The sequence below is a fragment of the Marmota monax genome, unplaced genomic scaffold (assembly GCF_021218885.2).
Source record: "Marmota monax isolate L192 unplaced genomic scaffold, Marmota_monax_Labrador192_F-V1.1 WCK01_AAM20220418_F8-fsc00076, whole genome shotgun sequence".
Classification (NCBI taxonomy): Eukaryota; Metazoa; Chordata; class Mammalia; order Rodentia; family Sciuridae; genus Marmota; species Marmota monax.
In genome coordinates this window covers 8,998,979-9,017,131 of record NW_026692843.1, presented here as the reverse complement: position 1 = coordinate 9,017,131, position 18,153 = coordinate 8,998,979, and the positions used below count along the sequence as shown (strand labels likewise).

The 18,153-nt window shown below is 48.9% G+C and overlaps 1 protein-coding gene across 1 annotated transcript; it reads right to left on the bottom strand.

Moving 5' to 3' along the window:
- Window positions 1–5,115: 5,115 nt before the first annotated feature.
- Window positions 5,116–6,051, bottom strand: LOC124095553 (olfactory receptor 287-like). The gene is given in 1 exon segment (XM_046448730.1): window positions 5,116–6,051. A coding segment is annotated over 1 exon segment (936 nt).
- Window positions 6,052–18,153: the final 12,102 nt, after the last annotated feature.

Sequence of the window (18,153 nt, the reverse complement as noted above, 5' to 3'; positions counted from 1 at the left end):
TTGCCCAGGAGCAGCCAGCTATGGCAGCTGCCCAGCCCCAGGCCTCACCACCTGGGCCCAGCCCCTCCTGTTTTCCAGCTGCTAGAGGTTGGAAACAGGCCAGCAGACCCTGAACTGAGTGTTCTCATTGTAACTGACCTGCATCCCAATGTAGAAAGCCGTAAGGCTCAACCACAAAGAGCAGCCAAGAGGCCACAAAGCGGAAGAGAAAGATCCAGGAGCGCAGATGCCTTGCGGTTTTCAGTGTGACCATGACTTTATTGTTTTCAAACCACATCCTCGGTCCTTGGCTCTCCTCATGCATAAAACTGTATTACGACGTACTGACCTTGAGTGACCTGGAAGGAAGGACGGGGGTGAAGACAAGAGGAGACTGGACGTGCGTTTATAATGTACTGAAGCGAATGGTCTGAGATCTGTGATTCCATTCTCTCCAGTGTGCTTACATTTTGAGGCTGTCTGGGGGGGGGGGGCCCTCCCTGGTCTACCCATCCCCTGAGCCCCCAGCATGCAGTCACCAGGCTGGCACCTGCCTCATCCACATGGTTCAGCTGCACCCCTGTTCAAGGGGCACCTAAAGCAGTTATACTCTCCCAAATTCATCTTTCAAATCTCTACCAAAGCCAGAGTCGACAGCCCAACTCCAGCCACCGCACAATGGCCAGCACAAACCACCCCACAGCAAGGAGCAAGTTGGGCGCATGGCCGGTTCACCCTCAAAAGCACCTTTAAGCCACCAGGCCTGTAAAGAAGAGCACCCAGCAGCTACAGTGAGTTGTCTCGCTGGAAGAAAGGCCAACAATAAAAGAAAGGAGGGGAATGAAGCCAATTTTCTTCTAGGGGAGTTGACAGCTGTGAGAGGGAGCTGGAGGTTGGCTTTGCCCTTGACCTAGCACTGCACTCAGCACTGCACTCAGCACTGAGTCTGCCATCACCGAGTCACAGAGGACCAGGAAGCCATGCTGCTTAACTGGAAACTGTGGGGGCATCCCGCTCATCTTACCAGAGAAAGGTGACCCAAGTCAGCATCTGAATCACTCTGTCACAGCTTGGATCTGGAATGTCCCCCAGAGCCTCATGTGTTGAAGGCTTGGTCCCCAGTGCAGCAGTATTCAGAGAGGAGGCTTTGGGGAAGTGAGGGCTCTGATCTCACTGGCAGAATAATCCACTGAATGAGAACCAGTTGGAGGTAGCATGTCCTTAAGGGTGTGCCTTGCAGACTCTAGCTTGTCCCTGGCCCCCAGCACTCTCTCTCCCAGCCACCATGAGGTGAGCAGCTGTGCTCCACCTTACCCTGTCCAACATGATACTCTGCCTCACCACAGGCCCAAGCATGGAGTAAAGCCAGGGACCAAAACAGATCTTTTCGGTTCTTCTGATAAACTGTGAATGAAGGCAGACTTCACTGGATGACTGAAATGTGTACCTCATAGCAGCACATCTGAATTCTGGATTTTGTTTGTTTTAACACAGTGCATACCTAGTATTGCATAATCTAGAAAACAGCATGGAGTTCTTATTCAAACAAGTTATCACCCAATTTCTAACTTACTAATGAAGAGGAGCAAAATAATTGCCCTGTAGGGAAGATGGAGGGAGACGTCCAACCTTCTGGAATTAAATCTCAAAGATATCTGGATCCTTTGTTAGCAAAAGTAAATGTCATGGGGGCTGGGGATGTGGCACTCACCTGGCATTCACGGGGCACTGGATTCGATCCTCAGCACCACATAAAAATAAAATAAAGATGTTGTGTCCACCAAAAACTAAAACTAAAAAATAAATATTAAAAACTCTCTCTCTCTCTCCCTCTCTCTCTCTCTCTCTCTCTCTCTCTCTCTCTCTCTCTCTCTTTAAAAAAAAAGTAAATGTCATGGTTGATAACCGCATGTTTAAAAGGCCACTTCATTATTTTCAGCCCAAACTTCTTTTTACTTCAAATAAATATTGTTAATTGTAATTCAACTTGGCTCAAATACTTTGATTATCTGCAAATAAAGTCCATCTTCAGAGAACAGAAGTTGTCCACGATTGAGAACGTGTGCATGACATACAGTGCACACACATGCAGTTCTAAATGCACCCCCATGCAAGGATCATTGTTCTGAATTAGGGGGAAATTCTAGAACTGCTAAGTAAGAGTCTAGCTTATGAGGGGCAATTCAAAGAGACCAACATTCCTTTGAATGTATAATTATTATTTCCTGAAATATACTTATCTGAAATCTTTTTAACTGGAGGTTTTCCTGTTTTGTTCCTCTTTAAACTGGTGGTGTCCAATAGACAAGAAAATGGCATAAAAATGGTTTTAACTATTTAAGAAATGGAAATAGAACTGCTAATACAATGCTCATTACATGGTTTTCAGACCCTGTTCAAATGTAAAGTTTCCCATTCCCACTGGCATCGTACTACTTTGCTGTGCAGGAGAAACAGAGCAGCACTCTGCATTGGTGCAGGGACTCTGAAGACAGCCTGCCCCAGCTAAATCCCACCTATGCTGCATTTTAATTATGTGACTTGGGACAAGTTCCTGAGCCCATTGGTATCACATTCTTTATCTGTAAAGTGGGGTTAATGATGGTATCTCTCCTACATAGCTATTGTGCAGCTCACATTAGTTACAATCTGCAAATATGCTTGTGAGTTGCCGGAACTTGGCAAACACGGTGTAATTGTTGGCTGTTATTACTACATATCTATAGATTGGAAAATAGCCCGATAGACCTCTTCCCCTACAACCCCCCACCACCCAATTGCTTTTTGTTTCTCTATATGAGAAAGGACACTCGAGTCCCTATTAATTACTGAATTGATAATACGAATAAATATTTGATTATAAAAACAAATAGGTCTTTTCTCCTGTGAATTGTTCCTCCCAGGATCTGAGGGCCCCGCCCTCCAGAAGTGAAGCAGGGTCTTGCACTCCAGATGACACTGGTGCTGCTTCTCAGCATCTCTGGCCTCTAGCTAGTCTGCAGCAATGAAGGAGGAGGTTGCCCTGCTGCGGTCTGTGGCTGCGGCACAGCAGGTCCCAGTGTGGGTTCCTGCTTCTCCCACCACTGCCCCTCTCCCCCAGGTGTAGCTGAGAGATCATCAAGCCCTTATAATATGGGCCTTTACTGACCCCATCTAGGTAGCAAAGACATGAACTGATGAAATCAGGGTGCTTGTTAATTCACTTGAAAAGTAACTGCACAAAAGCACAAACATGGCCTGGCACAGTGGCGCATGCCTGTAATCCCAGTGGCTCAGGCGGCTGAGACAGGCGAATCGTGAGTTCAAAGCCAGCCTCAGCAATGGCAAGGTGCTAAGCAACTCAGTGAGACCCTGTCTCTAAATAAAATACAAAATAGGTCTGGGATGTGGCTCAGTGGTCAAGTGCCTCTGAGTGCAATCCCTGGTACCACAAAAAAAAGCACAAACACTACACAGTTATCAGTAGCCACGGATGGCCTAGTGTGCAGTCCCTGGGGTTGGTGTGTTCTCTGGCCCCAGAAGAAGGAGGCCTGTGGGAACACCAACTTTGGCATGGGTGATGGTTCCTCCAGGCCCTGGGCAGATGCCTACAGGCCCCTGTGGCCTGCCCTATCCTGGGCACAGGTCACTGCAAAGAGGAGCCATCAGAACCCAAACCCCACCTAGGCTCCCACACCGGAGGAGAGGGCAGAGCACAGAGGCATTAGATTGGACCTTGAAGAGGAATGGACAGGGACAGGAGATGAAGGCCAGTTAAAGGAGGCAGGTCTGTGATAAGCCCGAAAAGTGGTATTTGAGCCAAGACCCAGGGACCCCATCAGCAGGCCCTGCTTCAGCTCTGGGAAGCTCCAGTACCCCCTAAGAAGCAGAGAGGGCAGTAGGGCTGGGGCTCGGACCCTCTGCACAGCAGCTCTAATCCAGCCCACTGCTAGGGCTCAGCCGTCTCATGCCCCCGCCACCTGGATGACCACACAGCCAACCATGGGGCCTGGGTGGACCTGTAGCTCCAAGTGCAAACTCAGTTTTACTGGGCCCTGCTAAGTTCCAAGTAACCACCCCTCATTTTTTATCCAGGCCAACTAGAGAGAGTCTAGTTCTCAGGGGTCCTTGATAGCTGAAAGATCAGAGTGGATTTTGGGTAGAGGACAGTGCCCCTGTCAGTCATCTCAGATAAAATAAGAAAGACAAGGGGGATAACCTATACATGGTTCTGCTAAATTATGAAAATAACCCTTAGAGTAGCCCTTCCTGGGCCCACTCCTGGGGCCTAAGCTGGACACATTGTCATCTCATGTGACAAGGGATCCACCAGATGGCAATTTCACAGGGCTCACAGATGAAGCAACAGAGGTGTGCAGTGGTTACATAACTGGCCCAAGTCATTTGTTTCTAGCCCCACCCACATTGCTCCAAGAATAAGTAAGAACAGGCTGTCCTCTTAGAGGGTCTGACCAGAGCCTGAAGCCAACAGGTCTCTTGAGCTGCACAGAGCCCCAGCCTGACTCTGACCCCTCCTGTACCTCTGTTCCCACAGTTCAGGGCCTGTGGATGGTGGAGACCTGGCAGTTGTGCTCTGAGGACCCCCAGTGTGAGGCAAGCCACACAGTGATCCTAAGCAGCCCTTGCAGGCTGTGCAGGCCCCTCAGAGAGGCTTCCACAGTGTGTCCATCTGTGCTCTGGCCACTGTAGTCAGCCCCTGACAGCCCCCTGCAGAGGGCTCAGGTGTGCTTTTCCAAGTGAGCACCTCTGGAGACCCCAGGTAGGGGTGGTGAAGTCTGGGCGGTGGTAGAGAGTCTGTTGGTCCCAGACCATATGACCAGGTCTCAGAGGCTGACCAGCCCCTGGAGCTGAGGGCCTGGCAACTGCACTATGGAGACACCTCCTGGGGGCTTGCACCCTATTTCTCTTCCAGAATTTGCCTGGACCCTGAGCCCCAGCCTCTGGGCAAACCCTGTGATGGAAGTAGAAACCCCCCCCCCCTTCCAGGGGGGCTGTACAACTTTATGGACGACAAAGGCCCAAGGACGATCCAGGCAGTGATGGACACTACTCAGCCACAGGGGTGGGGTAGTTGTCCCAGAACAGACTCCCACCCTGCAGAGCGACCAAGGGGGAGGGCAGGGGGAAGCTCGCCCCTCACTTCGCCCTCATGGTCCTACGCAGAGCCTCCTTCACATCCCTGTTCCGCAGAGTGTATATGAAGGGGTTCAGCACTGGTGTGACGATGGTGTTGAGCACCGTGACAGCCTTGGTCAGGTCCAGGGAGCTCTCCACCGAGGTCCTCACATGCAGGAAGATGGTGGAGCCGTACCAGATGAGCACCACCGAGAGATGGGATGAGCAGGTGGAGAAAGCGCGGTACCGGCCCTGCGTAGAAGGGATCCTGACGATGGTGACGATAATGTGGATGTAGGAGACCAGCGTGACGCAGCACGAGCCCAGGATGACACAGAAGGCGATGCTGAAGGACGCCAGCTCCACCACCCGCGTGTCGGTGCAGGACAGCACGATCCAGGGCGCGATGTCGCAGAAGAAGTGGTTGATGACGCGTGAGCTGCAGAAGGAGAGGCGTGCGATGAGCGCGGCGAGTACCGCGATGGCGGAGAAGCCGCACAGTCAGGAGCCCAGCGTGAGCCACGCCGCCAGGCCAGGCGTCATGATGCCGCCGTAGCACAGCGGCAGGCAGATGGCCAGATAGCGGTCATAGGCCATCGCGGCCAGCAGGAAGTACTCGGTGCAACCCAGCGAGAAGACAAAGTACATCTGCGCCGCACAGCCTGCCACGGAGATGGCTCCAACCCGAGAGGCGAAGATGTCCAGCGTCTTGGGCACACAGGCCGTGGTGAACCAGATCTCCAGGAAGGAGAGGTTGCACAGGAAGAAGTACATGGGTGTCTGGAGGCGGCGGTGGGCCACGACCAGGGAGATGATGGCCAGATTCCCAGCCACAGTGAGCAGGTACATGACCAGGGAGAGCAAGAAGAGCCCCACACGCTGGCTCTTGGGCCCCGGGAAACCCAAAAGGATGAAGGGCCCCTGCGTGGACATGTTCTGGCCTTGGCTCCAGACCATGTCGCTGTGTCGGGCAACCAGGTAGCCAGGAAGGGGGCTGAGGAACCGAGGCACTGGCCTTCCCCACCCTCTTTGGAGTCTACTCACCAGGCAGGCCCAACATCCTGGGGAGCAAGTGAAGGGACAACATAGATCACACCTGTGCCGGCAGGAAAGGCCAGAATGCCTGTGGGTGTCAGCTAGTTGCTGCTTGTCATCTTGGGGGAGGAAGGGAATGGCCTTATTCTAGAGTCCTTGTCACCCAAGAAGAACATGTCCTTATTCTAGAGTTAATTAGCCTTGAAAAAAGCAGGAACAGTCAGCTTTTCACAAATAAAATGAACTTGGTCTTGTTTTAGCATTTTCCTCCAACAAACCAGACAGGGTCCTAGTAGAACATCCTTATCATTGAGCACCATAAAGACCCCCCACAGGACAGCCTTCAGGAGTGGAGCCCCTGGATGGCCCTACTCCTCCCTACCTGGGGCTGTAACCTGAGTCTATTTGCTGGCTTAGAAGGTAGGGAGGTAGTCTTCCCAAAATATGACTTTTGAAAACTGTCACCAGTGCCCCCTCCTGGCCAGAAGTCAGTGGGCAGGAGAGGCACAGGCAGGGGCAGGTGACTAGATCTGTTTAATACATCCTATTGCCCTAAAGGATCAAGGATGGTCTATGTGGGGAGGACTGGAGCTCAAGGCACTGCCCACCGGCCACTCTGGGGCCTGCTGAACCCAGAACCATCTTCTTGCTTCCTCCCTCTCCCTGGCCACACGCAAGCACATGTCCCTGGACCAGCCCTCTACCCGAGAGCACTTACCCTCTTCCTGACTGTAAACCGGCAGAGTCCGCCACCCAGGAAGGCTCGTGGGTCTTCTGGCTGCCGCCTCGTTTGCAGATCCTCAGCACAGTCCTGCACAGCCGCCTTTCATCTGCTTCTGTCTTCAACTAACCAGCACAATGGGCCACCTCAGGCCTGATCCAGACCCCTGCCCAGGTGGAGGCCACACCCTGCTGTGTGGCCCCTGTCCCAGGAGTTTCCAGCCATAGGCAGCCAGGCAGGGACACTTCCTGCAAAAGGAAGAAGAGAGGCAAAGACCACCTGGTGTTGCCCTGAAGGAACAACCTTATCTTCCCCATGACACTGCTTCCTGAGGCCACCTCCTGAACCTGGGGAACCTGCCAGCTTACACCTGAGCTGGTGGGCTGGACAGCCCTTACCCTGTAGCCACAGTTGCCTTCTTCATCCAGATGGCAGCCACTCCTCCCTGGGTTGGGGGTCCTGACCTGGGGTCAGCACTGAAGTCCCTCAGCCCTGACTCAGAGAGCCTCTCCTTTCAAGGAACAGTTTTGCAGTTGACAAATTTCCTGGGCTGAAAGAAGAAAAGAAACCTGCAACTTCTGCTCCCCGTGGGGCCTAACCACCCTCCAGTGGCCATCCCGTGCAGCAACCTCCAGTCTCCTACTGTACCCCACAGATGAGGAGGAGGCCCTGCTCAGTCTCACGTCCAGGGAGCCGGCCACGTGTGGGTGTGCAGGTGGGGGGCCTGCCTGCATGGTGGGGGAAGCTGCACCCAGCAATGTCCCCCTGACCCAATGTCCCCCTGCCATCCATCAGCACATGTGCTGTCCAGAGACCCAGCCCTGAGCCTGCTGGCACTCACTCCCAGTCTTGATGGCAATAGCATGAGACAGGGCAGCAGTGAGGTCCCCACCCTGCAGCCAACATACCTGGCCCACCTGCTTGCCCACAGGAGCAACAGGGCAAGCCCTGTGCACTGCAGGCACCACCTGGTGCTCGGTACTGCTTCTCCACCTGGCCTCTCCGGGCTCAGGACTGGGAGGACTTTCTTGACAGTGATGTGGCTGGCAAGAGCCTGGCCCTGGAGCTTGGCTGGCCCAAAGGGTGAACTGCCTGCCCTAGGGCTGTGCCCAACTTCTGACCCACCCCGGGGCCATCTCCTGGGGCAGTGCCCCACGCCGGGAACCACGTGCCTGGGGGAGCAGTAGGCCAGGAACTCCAGGGAGTGGCCCAGCCATGCATGCAACGCTGGGCATGTTGTTTCCCTCTGTGAATAGGCAGTGGTCCCTACACATCCTGCACCGCCCTGGCAGGGTGGGAGGAGGATGGCAAGCTGCACACCCTTCCCCACCATCGCCTCCCAGGAGAGCTGTTCCACAGGGGCCTGGCTGGGCTCTTTCCTGCTGGGTCCCTCAGCTGGGCCTCTTCTCAGACAGGGGAGGGGGAGATGGGATCCTCAGCCAGTGGAGAGGGCTGTGGCCTGGGCAAGGAGCCACCATTGTCAGGCCCTTGAGATCCTTTCAGCTCCTGCAAGCAGGAGCCTTTGGGAACCTGTGTGCCACACCTGTGGGCACCTTAGGCCTCTGTGGCCAGTGCTGGGCTCACAAGAGGCTGCATGCTGTTAGCCAAATGGCATCTGGGCCTCAGTAACAGGGACACAGCCACCTGGGGTAGGGGTCCTTGGTGGGCCCCACCCTACCTGCAGCCAATCTCCGTGGTCAGCACATTGAGGCCCCACAGGTACTTGGCAGCTGTTCAAGAGAAGTGGGGACCCTGGCCAGCCACATGTGGATTAACTCTGCCCTGGAACACCAGCTCCATGCAGCCACCCCAGCTGGGAGCTGGTTAAAGGTGGTGCAGTCTCCCTGGTGCTGAGCAGGCCAGAGTGAGCATCTGGCAAGTAGCACCCACTGTAGAAGCTGTTATGGGCCAGGCAATGACCAAACAGACTCCATTTTACCCTGAGACTCCATATCATGTAAGAAATACTTCTCCCATGGGAAAGCCCCACCTCTGTACCCATTAATAGGTAGCTACTATAGCATACTTGGCAACACAAAATAGCAATTCTTATACAATGTAAAATTCTCTTTTTGGTTCTCATGTTTCTTAGGCAATGTACCTTGTCAGAGATTGATTATCTAGACATTAGTTACCATTCTCTATTGTACTTAACTAGGGTCATTTTGACCCACTTCCCGTCTGCTTGCTTTCTGCTATGCCAACCTGGAAAGTCCCGTGGGGAAGACCAGTGTACCCATTGCATTGTCTTGCTGACTGCCCAGTTCAGCTTCTATACCTGCTTGCCTGCAGCTGTGTCAACCTGGATGTGTTTTTTGCAGATTTTGCCTTTAAGTATCCTAAAATGTTGAGGCTCGAGGGGAACAGTCACTAACCTGTTGGCTAAATAAAGACGCTTCAATTTGGACAAAACTGGGACTTGGGGTGTTTTCTGAGCGACCTGCCCCACAACAGAGCTGCCCTGGTCTGGAAAACACAGGGCTGCTTTCTGTTTGGCTAAGTGAGCTTCATCTTCCCACTGTACCAGCCTTCTAGGACAGAGAAGTAGAAGAAAGCTTTTCAAAGCATGGACAGTAGCAAGGATTTGGTGTTGTTTCTTTCCCATTCCCTAAGCTTCCCACATCAGCCTCAGGGTTCCCTCCCAAAAGCCTCTGACCCCTTTTCTTTCTCAATATTACAAGATGTTTCCCACACACTGCAGGCCACGGTAGTCACCCCTAGCCGACAGCTGGAAACCATTCCCCTGGCTGCAGGTCCTGCTCTCATGCCCACGCTGACTGACAGCTTTCTCTGGATGCCTGGTAATTTGCTTCTTGTAGGTGAAGGGAGTATTAAATACCTCCCTTCTCACAGAATTGTCCACTCTCGGGGCTCACCCTCCTGCCAGACCACTCTGGGAACCCCATTCTCCAACAGGGATCATGGTCTGTCCCTGAACCTCAGCCTCAAGGATCAATGTGACATGAGCCATAGAACACTAGAGACTGGTGAGAGTGGGGTGTGTCCCTGTCCCCAGGCTCCTTGGACATGTGTGTGTGGCGGGGGTTGGAGGGAACAGTCAGAGCAAGGCTGGTCCTGCCCACTCCAGCTCCACGCTGAATGGGAATCGCAGCCCCAGGAGAACGGCAGACTTCATGTTGCCTTCTATGATCATGAACAGTAACTCGAGGGGTTTTGCTGCACCCTGGCCCACCTGCAAACGGTGCTGTGACTGCACCCCCCACACTTATGCCCTCCCACTCTCCTCCCTCCGCTGTCCCTGTCCTCTTCCCCAACAGCCTCTCTTCAACTTTAGGGTCTTTTTATTTTTCAGTTTCTACATATGACAGAAGACATGTGACACCTGTCTTTCCGTGTCTGGCTTGTTTTGCTCAGCATGATGACCTCCAGTTCCATGCATTTTCCTAAATTGCATGCATTTTATTTATATATGGCAGCAGAATGTGTTACGATTCTTATTACACATATAGAGCACAATTTTTCATATCTCTGTATACAAAGTATATTCACACCAATTCGTGTCTTCATACATATACTTTGGATAATAATGATCATCACATTCCACCATCATTAATAACCCCATGCCCCCTCCCTTACCCTCCCACCCCTCTGCCCTATCTAGAGTTCCTCTGTTCCTCCCACTCTCCCTCTCCCTACCCCACTATGAATCAGCCTCCTTATATCAGAGAAAACATTTGACATTTGTTTTTTGGGGATTGGCTAACTTTACTTAGCATTATCTTATCTAACTCCATCCATTTACCTGCAAATGCCATGATTTTATTCTCTTTTATTGCTGAGTAATATTCCATTGTGTATATATGCCACATTTTTTTTTATCCATTCATCCATTGAAGGGCATCTAGGTTGGTTCCACAGTTTAGCTACTGTGAATTGTGCTGCTATAAACATTGATGTGGCTATGTCCCTGTAGTATGCTGTTTTTAAGTCCTTTGGATATAGACCAAGGTGTGGGATAGATGGGTCAAATGGTGGTTCCATTCCCGGTTTTCCAAGGAATCTCCATACTGCTTTCCATGTTGGCTGCACCAATTTGCAGTCCCACCAGCAGTGTATGAGTGTAGCCTTTTTCCCCACGTTGTCACCAACACTTATTGTTGTTTGTCTTCATAATAGCTGCCATTCTAACTGGAGTGAAATGAAATCTTAGAGTGGTTTTGATTTGCATTTTTTCTAATTGCTAGTGATGATGAACATTTTTTCATATATTTGTTGATTGATTGTATATCATCTTCTGAGAATTGTCTGTTCAAGTCATTGATTTCAAATTTCATTCCATTATGATCTGATAGAATGCAAGGTAGTAGCTCTAATTTTTTATATTTGCTAAGAGTTGCTTTGTGGCATAGTATATGGTCTATTTAGAGAAGGATCCTTCTCTAAATAGACCATATACTAGGATATTCAGGATCTTCTGCTGAGAAGAAAGTGTATTCTCTCATTGAAGGATGACATTTTCTATATATGTCAATTAAGCCTAAGTTATTGATTGTATTATTGAGTTCTATAGTTTCTTTGTTCAGCTTTTGTTTGGAAGATCTATGTAGTGATGAAAGAGGGTGTGTTAAAGTCACCCAATATTATTGTGTTGAGGTCTATTTGACTCTTGAACTTGAGAAGAGTTTGTTTGATGAACGTAGATGCTCCATTGTTTAGGAACTCCTTTCCATTTCTCCTGAGGTTAAAGGGCATGCTTTTCAGTTAAGAAGCTTAATTTAAGAAAACAGGAAGATATACATCAAAGATGATGAAGAGATAAATCAGCTCCTTTATGAGATACATCAAAACTCTTAACTGTCATTAGGGAACAATGCCGCGGTATCCAGACACTGGTAGCTTAGGTGCAGAGACACGGGAATGAATGTCTTAGAATGTCTATCGGGCCAGTTAGTCTCAAGCATTTAACTACTTGGAATCTATGCTGTGAAGCTATTTTCAACCTATTCAAAATTTATAAATGTTATCCTCCAACCTTCTCCTTCTAGACAAACTACCTCCACAAGCTCAAAATAAAAAGAACCTTGGAAAAGGGGAGAGCACACCTTTGAAAACTGTCCCGCCCTGCTCCTCGCTCTTTACCTTCCATTTCTCTAGCAAAGATTCCATAAGACTAAGGTCCCAGCTATGCAGAGATGTACTGAGGAAGCTAAACAAGCAGGAGAAATTATTAAAGCTTTCCCAGTTTTGAGGACAAATAATCATAATCCTCAACATAATAGGCTGCTATTTGCACTTTTAAGGAATTACAAAGGTCAATGGAATAAAATGATATACAAAATCATGTTACTGGAGTTTAACAGAGGAACTTGCCAGTGTGTATGAAGGAGTCCCCGGGACTGGATGGCCCTGATGAAAGCCAGCCTTGCACTGCTCAGTACAGGCTATGATTACAGGAATGGAAAGATGAAGGGTCATAATGGCATTGACAATTTGAATAATGGCATTCTTATTTCTTTCAACCAGCTTAGTGGTCAAGGAAATTCTAGTACTGGGGCTCAACCAATTAATGATTCACATGCAGCTCGTAATCATCTCAGGCTGCCATGAAAGTGTGGGATAAAGTGCCCGACATGAAGACTCCTACAGGCTCCTTTTCCCAGATTCATCAAGAAGCACTAAACCCTACATGGATTTTGTTAATAGACCAAAATGCTATTGAAAGGCAAATAGAAAATTCTGAAGTTGCCAACATGCTTGTGCTTACTCTTGCTTATGAGAATGCCACCCAGGATTATAGTAGACATGCTAAAGGCTTGTCAGAATATTGGAACTGAAACCCAATATACTCCCTTTGGAAAATGTAAATATATTCATGTAACCATTGATACCTTCTCTACTATAATCTTTGCTATAGTACAAACTTCTGAGAATTTTAAAACAATAAGAAAACATTTGCTATCAGCCTTTGCCTTCTTAGGACAACCTAAAATAATAAAAACAGATAATGGTACAGCCTATACATCTAAAGCATTTTCTAATTTCTGTATTCAATGGAATATTATCCTTATACATGGTATTCCTTATAATCTTCAAGGACAAGCCATAATCGAACATGGGCCCCAAAATCTTAAAAACATGCGTTTTAAATAAAAAGGGGAATAGACTCATTCACCACATGAACAATTAAAGCAAGCATTATTCACTTTAAATTTTTTAAATCAAAATGATCATAAGTTAACAGCTGTACAAAATCATGTTTATAAAAAGGTATTAGAGAATACCCAAGCTGCAAAAACACCTGAAAATCTTTTCTTGGCAATGACCTCCAAACCCATTGTATTTAGAGTGTTCCCATGTGCCTTTGTATTTTTATAGTTTAAGTTCTTGGTTGCTAACATGTAACACTGATAATGATGTGCACATGGGAACTCTATAAATTATAATGGGTTTGGCATTGGGATGAATCTGAAACATTCACCATAGTTTATACTCCCAAACCATATATTTTAGTTTTAGTCCAAACAATTAATATTTCTAATACATATATTACCTCTTGGCCCATAAAATATCATTAGTAGTAAAACATACTTGCATAACTCCTTGCTATTTGAGGAGTTGCCTTACCACAGTAAATACATCTGCTATATTTATCCTCAAGTAAGGAGATAATGATTAGATGCCTGCCCATCAGTCTTACACTTCATTAGCATAACAAGGTTTCCTTAATGGATGTACCTACAAACTGTTAAACAAAAAAGATTCATTGTAACATGGATAGCTGCAATTGTTGCTATTATAGTCACAGCTGCCATCCCTGCCACCCAGCTGCTGCCTTGGCTACTTCATTACAAATTGCACAACAAATAAATAGTTACATGAAAAATGTTACATCTCACTTACAAGAATAAATTTTTACAGACCAACAAATCTTACAAAGCTTAGACCCTCTAGAAGCACCAGAGTCGTGGCTTGAGGGACATCAAGAAGCCTTGTGGCTTCTGTGGTTCAGAAAAGCACAGTTTTTGCATCACTCCATGACCACATAATGACTCCTGTGGAAATTTGTCTGTTATAAAAAATTCACTGTTGTCTGCATCTGCTTTCCCATTGGGAAAGGATGTAAATGCCTTGCACCAAGAAGTGAATGAACAAATGCATTCTTTTTTTAATATTTATTTTTTTAGAAGTACTTGGACACAACCTTCATTTATTTATTTTTATGTGGTGCTGAGGATCGAACCCAGGGCCTTGCACGTGCTAGACAAGCGCTCTATTGCTGAGCCACAATCCCAGCCCAAAAAATTCATTCTTTAAAAACACAAGGGCAAAGCAAAGCATTCCAACAGTGAGTTCAGTTTCTACATGATCCTTCTCCTTCTTCTTGGTTTGCAGAATAAATCTTCAAGGATGAATCTTACCCACATTGTTGCTTTTTCCCTGGCTGATGATTCACTGTGATCCACCTAACCTGTTTGCTTGCTAAAGAGCATGAATCAGCAGTGTATGCCACTGTCATCACTATGCCACCACCTACCACACCAGCACCAGAACTCACTGCTATGGCACTTTCACTACTAAATGTTTTTAAAGGGAGAAGTTTGGAGTTCACAGTGAAGCACACTGACTGCCATGAGTGACTTCATTTGGTTTTCTGGCTCTATCCTGTGCTTGTGGATGATTTTCTAAAGATAGACCTTGTAAAGAAATAGGGCAAAGGGAAGTTTAAAACAACAAGTGCTGAACACAGAAAATTATCTATTAACTGAAAACAGAACTTCCAAGAAAACTGTGACATCATCGGGAAAGTAGAATTGAACATTAACAACAGGAGGAAAACATCTCATGTTTTTATAAAGTTCCTGTTTGCTGGTTCATAATGCTGAGAACTATCATAATCAAAGGATGAGGAGAAGAACTCAAAGCATCGCAGCTCACTCATGACAACTCATTAGTTGTCCTTGATTTTGCTGCACTGCCACCCCAGCTGGGTCCAGCAGAGTGGATCTACCAGCCCTGGCCCTCGAGCTCACCAGGAGAGGGAGTAGGCAGATCATCTGAGTCAGTGTAGACTTCCCGCCATCCTCGAGGATGGGGCCTCACTGGGTTTTTTCTTTTTCGGGGCACTGAGGATGGACCGCGGCCTGGCACGAGCTAGACAAGCGCTGTGCCGCTGAGCCACACCCCGCCCTAGCTGTAGCTTGGTCTATCTCCCTAACGGCTGTGGTGTTGGTCGTCTTTACACCTGGGGACAGACAGGCACCTGCAAAGACCAGGAAAGAGCCCAAGAGGGCTCTGCCCAGGCCCAGAATAGGAAGCTGGCTCCAGGTGGCCTGGTGCACGAGCGCCCTCTGGCGCTGAATCAGAGACCCCCACCTAGCACAGCAGGCTGTGTCCCGGGTCTGCAGGCAAAAGCGCAAGGTGTCCCTGGGCTAAAGTCAAGGCGCAGGAAGGGCTGACTTCTTCCAGGCTGCGGGAGAGCCCACCTACTGATGAGGCTCCAGTATCCAGAGGGTATAAAGGGCTTCTAAACTCAACAACAAAAAGAGAAACAGCCCAATCCAAGCACCGCAGAACACCTCACAGGCATTTTCCAAGCACGTGTAAAGACCGCCGACCGTCTCCCACAGCTGTTAGGGAGACAGGCCCACCCCAGTGAGGGCGGCTGTGGCTCTGCGGCACAGCGCTTACCTAGCTCGTGCCAGGCCGCGGATGCCACTCCCAGTGCCCCCAAACAGAAAAAAAGTAAAATAAAAAACCCCGGGAGGCCCCACACCCGCGAGGACCGCGGTGAGTCCTAGTGGAAAGCGAGCGCGGCTGGCAGCGGGGGACGCAGAGCCCGGCGAGCTGCTGGTGGCCGCCGGGAGCGCCACGCCCCCGGAGAACCAGGGTGAAGTTCCTCGAGGGGGGCGCAGTCACCACAGGACCAGGAAACTCCACTCCTGGGCGTGGCCCCGCGAGGACGCTCACAGCCGCGGAAAGGTGGCAGCCCTCTGCGCATCAGCACTTCGGGACGCACAAGCGAAACCTGGCAGTGCGCAGCTTCTCAACTTGGAGGGAAAGGAGCGCCGAGGCGCCCACGAGGCCGCACACCCCGAAGTAGGTTCCAAGAAGAAGCAGAGCAGCAAATCCATGGGGCAGAAAGCAACCTCGTGCATTCCAGAGAGCACAGGGCCCACGGGAGGGCCGGACGCTCTGTGGCGGTGGTTGCAGGACCTTGTGGACCGACTCGACTCCACAGAACTGTGCGCTTTGAATCATTGATGCTATGTTCTGGAGTTCCACCTCGATTGTTTAAAAAATAAGAAAGAGGAGAAACCTAAGAAAGAAGGACCCTGAAGACACTTCACGAAAGTGTAGGTGGATGTCATTCCTGAAAGGAAAGCAGGGAGACGGAGACCGGCAGCCACAGCACGAGACCTTATTGTCAGAGCTGACAAATAAAGGCATTTCTCCATAGATGAGAGAGCCGGCAGGCTTGGTGTTGCGGGAGCGGGCCTCGGGTGCAGGCCGTGAAGGGTGGGGCTGCTGTGAGCAAGTGGTGAGCCTTTCTCAGGAACGCCCTTGGGCAGGAAAGCCAAATTGTCCTTAAATGGCTGCTGTCACTTAAGGTGGCCATCCAGATGCTAAGCAAGTGATAAACCCAGCCTAATTCCCTTTTAAGATTGGGAGCCATCTCACCACAAGGCATGAAAAGCTAATTTCGGCTATACTATAAATTACTGGGATTTCTAAGCTGGGAATGCCTGCTCTGCCTTGAACTCACCCATGTCTGGCTTTCCCTGGCCAGATAACGACCCTCTCTGAAGCTGTGATGACCCTCATAAATTCTGATGTCAGGGCCAGCTAAAATATTAACTAGCCTTTGTGTTATTATGCTTATCAAAATTTTGTTATCTGTAAGTTCTCAAGACACCCCCCTTTTTGTAACTTTCTGGGCTATAAAGCTGTGTTCCTAGAGAGCTACGGGGCTGTCTTCTGTTCCCGTGGTTTTTGGGAGAGATAGCCTGGCTGGTCGAAATTATAAGCTTGCTTTAATTTGATTTCAACTGGAATCGGTGTTTTGTTTTGTTTTGTTTTGTTTTGTTTTGTTTTTTGCATCAGGGTCTAACACAAGGACCTTACAATTCCAAACTCAGGGCAGCCAAGAGCTGCTCATGAACCATAAAAGATGGAAATTTGGCTGTATCAAGACTTGACTCTTCACCACAGATACCTGGTGGGAAACACGAGAAGGTGTTTGGCCTGCTTTGTTTTCCTGCTCCAACTGTTCTCCTTCGGCCACTGCTCCCTGGTGTTTCTGGCCCCTGACACCCCACTGCTGGTTTTGCTTCTGCTTAACATTTCCTAGCACCCTGGGCTAGACACGCTCCAAGCCCATCCTGTGCTTCTTGCCCCACCCTGGAAGCTGCTCCTCCAAGGTGTGTGGCAGCTCTTATTAGGTGCGAGTACCAGTGGGGAAGAACGGCACAGGCACAGGGTGATTGCACAAGGACCCAAGTGTGCAGGACAGTGTGTGTGCTCACAGGTCTGTAAGCTTGTCTCTGCGGCTTGTGGTTTTACTGGTTTTATGTGTTGCCTTTCCCATTTTCTATTCCACTGATTTCTGCTCTGATCTCCGCAACTCCCTTGTTTTCCTCATTTCGGGCTTCACTGATCACTATATCTCAGCTCCTTCAGGTGGAGGCTGAGTCACTGATTTAGGATCTTTTTCTTGTTCTAATACAGTCTGTGGTGTTATAAATTTCTAAGTACTGCTTTAGCAGCATCCTGTAATTTTTGATGTGTTGTGTTTTCAAGTTCATTTTGGATCCTTTTTTTTTTCTCACTTTATTTTTTCCTCCCTTTCTTCCTTCTGTAAGATTTATGTTTTCTTTTCTATCAAAGCTAAACCTGTAATGCAACACAGGCATGTTTACTGCAACCTAAGTTTCACATGTATAATGGAGCTGTCTTAAATTAGGGAATCTTGTGGTCAGCACAGAGCCATTTTTAAATTCCCTAACAGGCCCAATCACAACTATAGCCCTTTTCCATGCCTGCCTCAATTTTAAATTAGCTAATCATGTAGTTTGTACCTCTTCCTGTCAGGAGCAAGGGGCAGTGCTTCCTTAAGAATAAATATTGGCAGACTGCCTGCCCAGGTGTGCTTGCTCACCAGATTCCCTTTGGGTGCCCTTCTGCAGAAGTACAGTTGTGCCTTGCCAACCTACTGCCGACTACGTGTTTACTTTCTTGTAGCACTTCAGCATTTCTAATACTTCTGTTCTTTTTTTCAGTGCTGAGGATCAAAACCAAAGCCTTACACTTGCCAGGCTACTTGCCAGGCAAGTGCTCCACCACTG